This window comes from Pollachius pollachius, assembly GCF_949987615.1.
Source record: "Pollachius pollachius genome assembly, chromosome: 19".
In the NCBI taxonomy this organism is placed as follows: Eukaryota; Metazoa; Chordata; class Actinopteri; order Gadiformes; family Gadidae; genus Pollachius; species Pollachius pollachius.
In genome coordinates this window covers 3,333,778-3,345,280 of record NC_136952.1, presented here as the reverse complement: position 1 = coordinate 3,345,280, position 11,503 = coordinate 3,333,778, and the positions used below count along the sequence as shown (strand labels likewise).

Below are 11,503 nucleotides of genomic sequence, written 5' to 3'. Positions count from 1 at the left end.
AGCCTCTCTGTGTATGAAGTGCAGTGATTCATTCGAATGGTCAATCCCTTGAAAAAACCCGCAGCTCCACGCAGTTTGTGAAAAGACAAAAGAGCCCACTGGACTTAAACCCAACAAGCATTTTTCATGAGAAGCTCAGTGCACCCTAGCAAGCAAGGCCTTCGGCTAACACCAAACAAACATATTAACACACCCTGCGTGTTGCCTCTGCCTCAGAGAATACGATACACAATGCCTTCGTTCCCTTGCCTAACCTCCAGACATATACTTTGTTTTAAGTGCAAGTTATTCCAGTATATCTTATATTTGATATATCACTTCAAACCATAGGCCTACAACAAACAATTATACAGATACAACCGAGAATGGATGGCGATTTTTTACTGAATCCGGTCGTCAGAGGATTCCCTGACTAGAGCATTTAGTCTACTGCAGACTAACCACACACCCAAACGCCAGGCTACGACTGCACCTAGAAAACAGGGGTTGAGCTTCTGAACCCCAAGCTATAGCTCTATGTTTAGAGCTTTGGCAGGGCAGCAGTTAAACCTGCTCTTGCAGAAAAGATGTATGCCAAACCAGATGTTATTTTCTTAATCCCTGAAGGGTTCTTTACTGTATATTTTGCACTTGAAATGTTTGATGCGTCATCTTTTGCATCATGAGCATAGCCGATATACTTTGGTCTTATTTATTCGTTGGTGAATGTTTCATGATTGTGTCCTTGATTGTGTGTGTTCGTGGTGCCTCTATGTTAATGTCACTAACACGTGCGTGCAGTTATTAAAATGTGCATTCATTTGATCCCTTGGTTGGAAAATGATGTAGGATACTATTGGTTAACATATGGTATATTGGCATTTAAGGTGAGTCAGGTGTTTCTTCTATACGGGATAATTACCTTGTTAATAAAGCGTTGATTGAAAGTGTTTTTGTGTGGTTGTATTTAAATAAGAATACAGAATAATATTATATTATATGAGTAAAGTTAACAAGCATATTTCTAAATTAAACAAAATAAATAGTTTTTAGAAAGCAGGCTTAGGCCATACATAATAATATGTAGTTATGTATTGTATTGTCATTCCAACATGTTATTATATTACAAATCTGCACATACTAAATCAATACAAATAAATATTAATAGGCCTACTATGCATGTATGTCTACGTCAGAAAACATCTGCCAACCCTTTGCAATTCATCATCACTATCTAAGAAAGAAAATCCTAACCCTATTAATGTAATTCGGTACAGAGTCCCTCACGATGACCGCGTGGCCTAATGGATAAGGCGTCTGACTTCGGATCAGAAGATTGAGGGTTCGAGTCCCTTCGTGGTCGCCTTTTGTTCTTGTTTTATTGATTGTCCTCCGTAATATCAAAAATACTAACTGTACTGTATATAACATAGCCTGTTATGCAGAGTTCGCCAGTGTTTTCTGATCCATGTTATGAGTAGATATGTCACATACGCTACAGTCAGTTTTCGTTATAGTCTAACGTTATAATAAATCATTGAAAGCATGGTTTGGCTCTTTGGGAAATTAAAACGTTATAGTGCTTACAGTTTAACAGATAATTAAAAGTGTTTTATATAGTTTATATTTGTAATTTCGGAGTCATTTCAAATATGAGCAGAGTGGCGCAGCGGAAGCGTGCTGGGCCCATAACCCAGAGGTCGATGGATCGAAACCATCCTCTGCTAATTTTACTTTTTCTTTAAAATTATGTCTGCCGTCGCAAAGAAGATAGAGTAAAGAGGTTTTATCAATTTGGAACAAAACATTTACAGAAATGTCAGTATACTACCACAATTTGGATAACAATCACTTCACGGCGTCCACGTAAATTGTCGAAGACCGTGTTCATTTTGCGTTTTTTGAAATTGTCCCTCCGCGGACTTTGTACTTCCTCATATGGGTGCGGATTTTATTGTCAACAGATGACTCCACAAACTATGGAGGCTAAACGAAAGTGACCGGGCTGGCTTTCTCACATGAGGCTTTTAGAGAATCAAACTAGAGTTTTAAAACAGTGGATACCGGCGGGGATGCGGCGTCAGTATGGGGAACATCTTCGGCAAAAAGAAACGCAGTCGGGTGACGGAGCAGGACAAGGCGGTGCTGGTGAGGGCACATCACTGTGTCTGTAGTGCATGCATGTTAAGGCCATCTACAATAGACTTAAATCAGACATAGGAACTATATTATGCATAGGTTAAATGCTGCCTCTGTGTTGATGGTTTCAGCAACTGAAACAGCAGAGGGATAAACTGAGGATGTACCAGAAGAGAATCAACCTCCAGCTGGACAAGGAAAGACTCCTGGCCAAACAGCTTCTGAAAAATGGCAGAAAAGAGTAAGGCTCGTGGTTTTTACGATTGTTTTGTTTGATCAACCATAGCAGCGTATTGGTTGTCTCAGTCTCAAATTTTTTAATGAATATTGATGTCAACACGATTTGTTACCCTTCAGCAAAGCGCTTCTCTTGCTTAAGAAGAAACGCTATCAAGACCAACTTCTGGAAAAGACAGACAACCAGATTAGCAACCTGGAGAGAATGGTCAGTATCGATGTTTACGAAGGGAAGACAGACATCAGCATTACAATTTGACTTCTCTACATGACCGTTCTCTTCTCCTTGTCTGGACAGGTTCAAGACCTTGAGTTTGCTCAGATTGAAATCAAAGTCATCGAGGGGCTCAAAGTTGGAAATGACTGTTTGAAGAAGATGCATGAGGTACAGAATCAACCGGAATAGCTTAGATTGTTTCATGCACTTTATTCTTGCTTTTTTAGGGGGTAAGTCGCTTTTGATAATGCACCTGCTAAATAAATGTAATGTTAATGAATCACTTACTGCAACTTGAAAGATATGCATAGTTTTCTCATTTAAATGGATGCATTACATCAGTGGTTCAGGATTATTACTATTATGTATTCCTCTTGAGGCCCACCGTAAACAAACTGTACCTCAAAGTCTTCTGTTCCTGTGTTTAACTATGAATGTGGTTAATCAGGTTGGGAAGATGGAATGGACTGTTTGTTGATATTTGGTTTTGTTTGCGCCCCAACAAGGTGATGTCCATTGAGGAGGTGGAGCGCATAATGGACGAGACTCAAGAGGCTGTGGAGTATCAACAGGTAAGATGTCAGCTCTCAATCTTAACTTAAATGTAATTATCCATCGTCAAACAGTCCTGCTTCTGAAGCAAAATATGTGTGGTATGTGTTAGTACCAATGAAATGTTTAGAGAATGGATATTACCTTCATAAACTCTTGAATGCCTCATCTCAGGTATTGGTGCCTTAAGTTCCTGCTGTTTGATTTGTTAGACATTCCTTGACAGAAGTTTTGAAAAACGTCAACCAACCAAATAAATGCAATGAAGGAGCATCTGTAGTTCCTTGACACAAAGAAAAATCAACATTCTCATAAAGCAAACAAAAAACCGTTCATTATGCTTATTTGTCCTGTTCATATCTTTAGCAAATCGATGAGATGCTGGCGGGCTCTCTGACTCAGGAGGATGAAGACGCGGTTCTGGCTGAGCTGGAGGCCATCACCCAGGTCAGTGAGACCCAGAGTTTGTTCACCAACGCCGGCACCATCACCGACACCACACACTCAGAAACCAGGGAGTTAATCCGTTGGGCGCATGAGCCCTGCATCCTTTGAATGTTCTTTGAATGATTTTATTCCATCCTCTATTCAAATCCATATGTTTTTTTGCAGATAATTGTACGTGTTTATCAAATCACATGTTTTCTTCATTGCCCTGCCGGTCTGCTATTGTAAAATACAATTTAATTTCCTTTCCTTTCCGACACTTTAATGCAATGATAGACTAACAAGTAAAGATGAGAACCAGCTCTACAATCAAACTACACACATAATCTCTTGGTTCTACTAGGGCTGGGCGATTAATCGAATTTAGATCGCTAAATTCGAATTGTCAAACAATCACAAAATTAACATAATCGATTTTTTTTATTATTATATATATAGATATGTTTTAAATGCTTTATAGAAAGGGCAGAACAGCTGGATACATATCTGTTTATCATTTTAGATTGGATCATTTTCTTTTTCACCATTTTGTGTATTTTTTTAAGGCGAAATTTCAAAGTTCTCAGTTACAAAAAAAAATATCGGAGAGACATGCTGAATAAATACGTTTGTTTTTAAACTCAAAAATAATCGTTTGAATAGTCGTGATTTCAATATTGACCAAAATAATCTCTTGGTTCCACTAAATGGTTCTCTCGTCTCTCAGGGACAAAGACATAATCTCTTGGTTCCACTAAATGGTTCTCTCGTCTCTCAGGGAGACGTTCTGCTTCCTGAGGTTCCATCAGAGGACCTGCCCGAGCTTCCGGAACCGTCCGAGGAGGAGCCAGGTAGGCCTCACCTGACGACGCCCCAACAGTCAATTGAACTCTGTTAATTAATGATGGGTCGTTATTGGAGTTCTTCTGATATCGATACAAGTATCGGAAATTCCCCCGATACTGCCTAAAATGCAGTATCGGGTGTCGGCGGTTAGGCAAGTCTATATGCCGATCCGATCAATTTCAGGAATCAGAATCAGTATCGGGAAGGAAAAAATGGTCTCTAGTTATTATCCCAGTGTTGATGTTCCTGTTCTCCCTTGTTTTCCAGAGCGGGAACGTTCCAAGAGGAAGCAGGACAGAGAGATGCTCGCTGTCTGAGAGCGGATTTCTCTGCGATGACTCCGTTCCAACAGTCTTACCTTCAAACACACACACGCGAGCAAACACACTCCAAAACAAAAACCTTTTTGTTATTTTTTACATATAGCCTAAGCTGCTCTCATGCGTCTGTGATCACGATAAGCCGAGCTGCTCTCTATCCAATCCCATCCCACCACAGTACAGTCCAGCGCTCTGATTGGTTCACTATCCAGCACAGAAACGCAGACCTCCAGTAGAGTGAATGAAAGCTCAGAACGTTTTCAACAATTTGTGCCTAAGCCTTCTTGTTTTAATTATTGTTTTTTAAAATAGAAATATCATTGCCTCGCCAACGCCATTGGCCAGAGTGCTGTCAATCTGACAGGGCCCAAAGCCATTGGCCGCTGTCAATCGCTCTTTGATTTGCGATAAATTAATGATTTGATCCAATGAGGTTCGGAATTCTAAGTTGTAGAATGTTCTATTGGAAAAAAGCGTTGTTTTAATATATATATATATATATATATATAAAGTAACATTATTTTGTTCTAATACAACATTCTACTGCAATATTCTATATATCTACTGCAAATCTATATAGATGTTATTCAGATTTCCAACAGGCCCCCCCTGATTCTGCCCGACCCCCTGTGCGACCTCAATAAAACAAATCCTGGCATGGCCCCTGGGTGAGGAGAGCTTCTGGACTATCAGTCCCAGCCTTGAAGACATCTTCTACTTTTGTTTTAAGTATTAACCACTAGCAGTAATCCTTGTTATCTTCTAGGCTTAAATAATCCAATCCACAAGTCGTACACATTAACTGTGATTGAGAGCTCGCTACCCTGTGAGTGCTCACATCAGCCTGGCGACAGGGTAACTTTGTAATGTGTGAAAGATTCTGCTGTTTACTGTGCAAAGCCTTCAGGGTCTTATGGTCACTAACAACGCGTGTATACCTTTTATATCTAAGCCTGCACAATAGCGTAAGTGTGTCTTCAGTCAGACATTTTTTTAAATTGTTGCTTCAGTCGGAGGGACATAAACCGTTTGATGAAGCTGGTTTTCTCGCAGCGTGAGTCGACATTGTACCATTTCTTTTGAATAATCAACAATAAACGGATCTTCTATTTGACTTGTCCACTGCATAAAGTACTAGCATTACTCAAGCAGTGCCCATCATTCACCACTAGGGGGCAGTGCAGCTCAATTTAAAAATTCCTGCAAGCTAGAAAGCCTATAAAAGTTAGGGCATATGTACAATGAATATGCAACGCTTTCTTTGTTGGACTGCGAACCACCTTTTCTTGACACCTTAACCGTCAACGTTGACCATTAAACCTTATCATATATTATATATATGTATATATTTGATAAACATCTAAAAACAGCTTGGATGTGGTGAACAGATCAGGCCAGCCATTTGTATGAAGTGTTTCTGAATCATGCATGATATTTCTGATGTAGATATCCGACTGGCGAGAAATTAAAACATGGTATAAAGACAAACGTCTCTGTTGGTTGTATCTGTCTGTCGCTTTCCAATACTTTATCCCCCTGCTCACCTTGAGGATCTTTCTCTCTCTCTCTTATAAATAAATATATATATATATATATATATATATATATATATATATATATATATATATATATATATATATATATATATATATATATGCATATATATAGACACACACACACACACACACAGTAAATGTTAACACAGCCTGCCAGATATGGAAAACAAAGAATTGTAAAAACAGGCCTACGCAAGGCCTACAGCTCAATATAGAAGCTGAAAGGTCTATAGCGCTAACAAAAGCCTTCCCCGGCCCCAGTGCAGCGATGGGCGGCGTGGGAGTGGGCGGTGCAGCGTCGGAGGGCCGGTCACAGCGGCTCCATGAATCATGGGTCTGGCGTGCGGCAGAGTCTCGTGAAGAACGGGGGCCAACGTGGAGGAGGTGGGACGCACTGCGGGGACACGAGACCCCGCGGAGGCGTCGGGAGGACAGGGCGCTGTCATACCGTCTAACCAGGCAGCTCTCTATAGGTTACCGTATAATGGACGACACACGACAGTCCGGTTAGATTAATAACGGTCACAGGTGAGCTGGGACGCAAAGTGTTGGAAGCCACAGACAGGTGTAACCACCGGAACCGTTAATATTTTCACATTTGTTTCCGATATCATCATGCAATCCTCCAGACCACTTTCCACAAACGGCTGGGCTGATATCTACAAATGGCTGACCGAATTCAAGCACGTCCGAACAATGTCGCTTTTCAATTTCACCACCCGAGAGCCCGACGATTATATTGTGAACCGTTTCTCCGTGGGCTCGGATCCCACTCACACCTCCGCGTTCAGAGACAACACGATGACTCAAGTCCTTCAGCTGACCATGAGGGTCCGTCGTGTGAATACACTGGAGGCGCACTGGAGGCGGGAGTGGAGGAGCGGGGAGGAGGCTGCAGATACTGTCAATGATTCGGAGAGAGAGAGAGAGAGAGAGAGAGAGAGAGAGAGAGAGAGAGAGAGAGGAGAGAGAGAGAGAGAGAGAGAGAGAGAGAGAGAGAGAGAGAGAGAGAGAGAGAGAGAGAGAGAGAGAGAGAGAGAGAAGGAGGCGTGGCTCGTTTAAACGGCTCGCGCTCTCTTCCAAAGCTAAAAAGTCTACCCCCTGCGCGCGCGCGCTCAACGTTAGCGCGCCACTGAATGCGTGGGTCCAGCGTGGGCGACGCCGCTGCAACTGTGTGTCTGTTTGAGTGTGAGTGTGTGTGTGTGTCTGTATGTGTGTGTGTGTGTCTGTGTGTGTGTTGGAAGACTTTCCTATAAAAGCGAGGGGGATCCCAACTCTCACACGAGCGCACGTCTCTCCCTCCAACACGTGAAGGCTTCCTTCCTGCACGCCACGGTCACTGGGAACTCTGCTGCTCGCGCCGCGGTCGGTTCCTCCGCTGTCCAGGGCAGCACTTTGTTGGAAGGAGACCGCCCAGTGCTGTGGTGGTGGTCGGTTAAGGGTCCGACAACATGTCTCGGACGGATGAGGTGCACCGCATCACGGAGAATGTCTACAAGGTAAGAGGCGGCAGCGGCGGCGGCGTGGTTCATTCGTTCACTCAGCGCTGCGTTATTCATCCAGTCACTCATGAGCGAGCTGCTGGGCGGGCGTCCACACTCTCATTGAGCAGGTGTCTGTCGCGATTAATATCACGTGCGGGATGAGTCGCGACCAACACCTGCCTCAAATGACTGACAGCTGTTAGTGTGTATGGGGGTATTCTGCTGTAATAATGGTGGATAAAGATGTTTAAAGTGTCTTTGATTCCGTTTAAACACCTTTTCTGTCATTTTTCTTTCGTTCAAGTCAACAATTTGAGATATTGTCCCGCTCAGGTATGAGGGCCCCTCCACCTGACGGATGGGCCCCCAGGCGCCGTAACATCTCACATTTCGTGAACATAGAAAACGCGAAGAGTATTATTATCACCCAAACGGAACTGTCCTCAAGCTGGGGGATAGTCTTTGTTTTATTCCCCCCCCCCCCCTCCCAGATTGTTGTTTACCAGTAATCACCCCTTTGGTTTTAAATAAAGTTTCTGCCGCCGTGTAAAGACGCGACGTCAGAAAGAAAACTCCTGTTGACATTAGTGGAAAAAACAACAACAGGGTCAGGGGTGAAGGATATTGTGTCATCCTTCTCAGTGTAGGCCTACTCGGGCCTACGGCTTTTCAACGCGCGTTTGTGTGTGTGTGTGTGTGTGTGTGTGTGTGTGCGCGCGCGCGTGTGTGCGTGCGTGCGTGCGTGTGTGTGTATTTGCATGACGGAGGGAGCCCAAATGAACATCCGTGATGTTTTAGTCCGAATCCTATGTGAGGACTCTAAAATAATGAACCCTTGCCGTTCGAGCTGTGAGTCACCGAGAGGTTCGCGGTGCCTCGCTTTGAACAGAAACACGTCAGTCACAGCATTGCTGCCGAAGATAACTTTGTTTTTCGTTTTTTCTGAAATTCCTCTTGCTGTGAGGCTATTGTGCCAAACCAGTTTACACGGACCGATGTGTTACTGTAGACTAACCGCACCTGCATCACAGAGGCGACTCCCAATAGGCGTCAATGTTGGTCTACTGTTTGTGCTACCTCGATCCTTCAAACCAGTATAGAGACACGCAACGGGCCAGGGGGAGGGAGGAGGGGAGGGTGGGCGGACAGATCACGACATCGTGGGAAGTGTGAGAGTCAGAGAGAGAGAGAGAGAGAGAGAGAGAGAGAGAGAGAGAGAGAGAGAGAGAGAGAGGGGTTATCTATACCCATGGAGGTGGAGGTCCTTCCTCTGTGTGCCGCTCTGTGAAGATTAGCGTGGATTGATATAGTGAACCTTTATCAAACCAACAGTTAGTTATTGGGGAAGCCTCTGATCATTGGGTCTATGACCGGCCGGGCGCTGGTCATGGGAAGCTGGCTTGCTTCTTCTACCGACTGCATCATGTCTCCTGCAAGGTGCTTCAAGTCGTACGGAGCAGCGTTTAATGAATGCGTGGTTAGGGTTGTGCTTAGGTATAGGCTGTATTACACATTAAGCACATGTTGTCGTGCCTGTGTGTGTTTACGTGTGTGTGCGTGTCGGCATATGTGTGTGTGGATCTCCTCAGGGGGCTGTGTGTGTGTGTGTGTGTGTGTGTGTGTGTGTGTGTGTGTGTGTGTGTGTGTGTGTGTGTGTGTGTGTGTGTGTGTTTGTGTGTCACATGTGGCCAACATGTGACCGCGTGTGTTCGATATGTCATAACGTTACGAAACAGCATTTAATGAATGCGTGGATAGGGTTGTGCCCAGTGTTGATACATTATTATGACATGTGTAAATACTCTGCAACAAGGACAATCTTGTTGCAAATTCTTGCACAACCATCTTTTTTTTTGGTACCAAGTTTGCATGTTATAGTTGTGGAGACATACTATTCTTTACTTTGGGTGTGTTATTTTTGGAAAAATAACACACCCAAAGTAAATAGAGTGTGTCTCCAGGACTGCAAGGGCTATAACATGTCATCTTGGTGCCAAAGGAAAGATGGTTGTGCAAATTAATATATTCAATATGAGAGCCCTTATTGCAGTGTATTTACACGTCATGATACATGTATCAACCTGTGGCAACATGTGCTTTGTACCTAAACAGTGTCGAACAGCCCTTCCCAAACCATGCGGCGAACTCGCTCATTCGTTGTTTCAAAAGCGAAATTGAATATCTATCATTTCAAAGTATTGTATCAGAGTGAGAAAACCCAGTATCTTGACAGCACTACTGCCCCGTGAAGGGTGTTCTCTTTCATCATCGGATCGCCTAATGATCAGATGAACGTGAGCGTCCTCTCCGCTTTAGAAGCTGCTGAGTACCGTAGCGGTCCTGCTGGGGACCGCCGATGGCATGCAGAACGTGCTGCTGTCATGCGCCACCGCACTGGCGCATCGCAAGAAGATGCTGGTGCCATCAAGGGACGATTGGGCGTCTGTGGGCTGCATGTCACGAGTCACGACGTCGCACGTGCGCGTGTGTCAGTGTGTGTGTGTGCGTGTGGCTGTGTTGGTTCTCCCAGAGCTCTCTGTGGCAGATGGTAGATGGCTGTAGATTGCTTTCTCTCTCTCACACACACACACACGCGCGCGCCCGCACGCCTCATCTGTGGATTTCAAAGTAAGAGCGCGCTACCCCGGCTGGCTGGCTAGCGAGATGTGTTGGCTTGTGTTGGTAGATTTCCCCATGGAAACGTAACGGGGAGGCGATCCGCTAGTGTGGCGGCGTGGAGGGACTGTGTGGCCCTAAGTTGTTGCCGTAGCTAAACGCACAACGGCTCATGTGAGACTCTTGTTTGTTTGAGCAAAGTGGAATCGCATTTCAGTGTTTGTTTTGTGTAATCTATCTGAAAAAGGGCCTTTCGTTTGGAAGTTAATTAATTATTTATATTTTTGCGTGTTTGATTTTTTGTGTGCGTGTGCTTGTGTGTGTGTGTGTGTGTGTGGGGGGGGGGGGGGGTTTGTACGTTTGTGTGTACATTTGCGTGTGTGTGAGTGCATGTTTCTGTTTGCGTGTGCCTGCTTGTGCTTTTGAATGTGTGTTTGTGTGCGTTTGTGTGAGTGTGCGTCTCCTCGGGGGGGCTGTGTCCCATGGTGATGCATGTCATAAGTCCCTCTATAAGTATTATCATCTCATTCCCATCTCCCATCTCCGCGGGCTGGGAGGAGCTACTCAAATACCATCATCATGATCATGCGGCTTGAAGATTGCAATTTATCCACAGCAATCAACATCAAACAACCCAAATGTTATCGGAAGAAACCAGCTGATTTGTGTGCAAGGTTGTATCATACCGTCCCAAAAATTCATCCCAAAGTCCCCATTCTTCTTCTTATTATTCTTTAGTCCAGAGAAATCGAAAAATGGGAGGTGGGACCACAGAGCCATGCTGGCGATACTAGCAGCGGCCATTTCTGGAGTGGAGCACATCTCTATCCCCCACAGAGTTGCTTCCCTCCCTGGCTTTGCAGCCCTCAGGGAACCTCCACGTCGGGTGTCTTCGCCTCAGCGGCTGAAGAGTCAAAAAGCACGAGGGGGGGGAGAGCAAAGCGACTGGCACGTTTTTTTTCCCAGGCCCCGGATGAGTGGTCTTGTTTTCCGTCTCTCCTCCTGGCGGCCGGCTGCGACACGCGTGCGTGATTAACCGTCTCTGGCGCGGGGGCTCTCCGCCGCTCTGAGAGGCGCATGAGCGACCCGAACGATCTGTCCCTGCCGCGCGGTATTTCCATTCTTCTTGTC

At 44.6% G+C, this 11,503-nt stretch overlaps 1 protein-coding gene across 1 annotated transcript; it reads left to right on the top strand.

Annotated features, from left to right (window-relative positions):
• The first annotated feature begins 1,908 nt into the window (after positions 1-1,908).
• LOC307089944 (charged multivesicular body protein 6-like) lies at positions 1,909-6,204 on the top strand. Its single transcript, XM_079756433.1, has 8 exons — positions 1,909-2,127; positions 2,250-2,359; positions 2,476-2,563; positions 2,654-2,740; positions 3,079-3,144; positions 3,491-3,571; positions 4,329-4,401; positions 4,664-6,204. Exons 1-8 carry the CDS (start codon positions 2,065-2,067, stop codon positions 4,711-4,713), a joined length of 618 nt encoding a protein of 205 aa, XP_079612559.1. The 5' UTR covers positions 1,909-2,064; the 3' UTR covers positions 4,714-6,204.
• The last annotated feature ends 5,299 nt before the right edge of the window (positions 6,205-11,503 follow it).

Coding starts and splice junctions, on each gene's coding strand:
- LOC307089944 (XM_079756433.1), top strand. CDS start 2,065: ATGGGGAACATCTTCGGCAAAAAGAAACGCAGTCGGGTGACGGAGCAG. Junction 2,741..3,078: donor GTTTGAAGAAGATGCATGAG/GTACAGAATCAA, acceptor CGCCCCAACAAG/GTGATGTCCATTGAGGAGGT. Junction 3,572..4,328: donor AGCTGGAGGCCATCACCCAG/GTCAGTGAGACC, acceptor CTCGTCTCTCAG/GGAGACGTTCTGCTTCCTGA.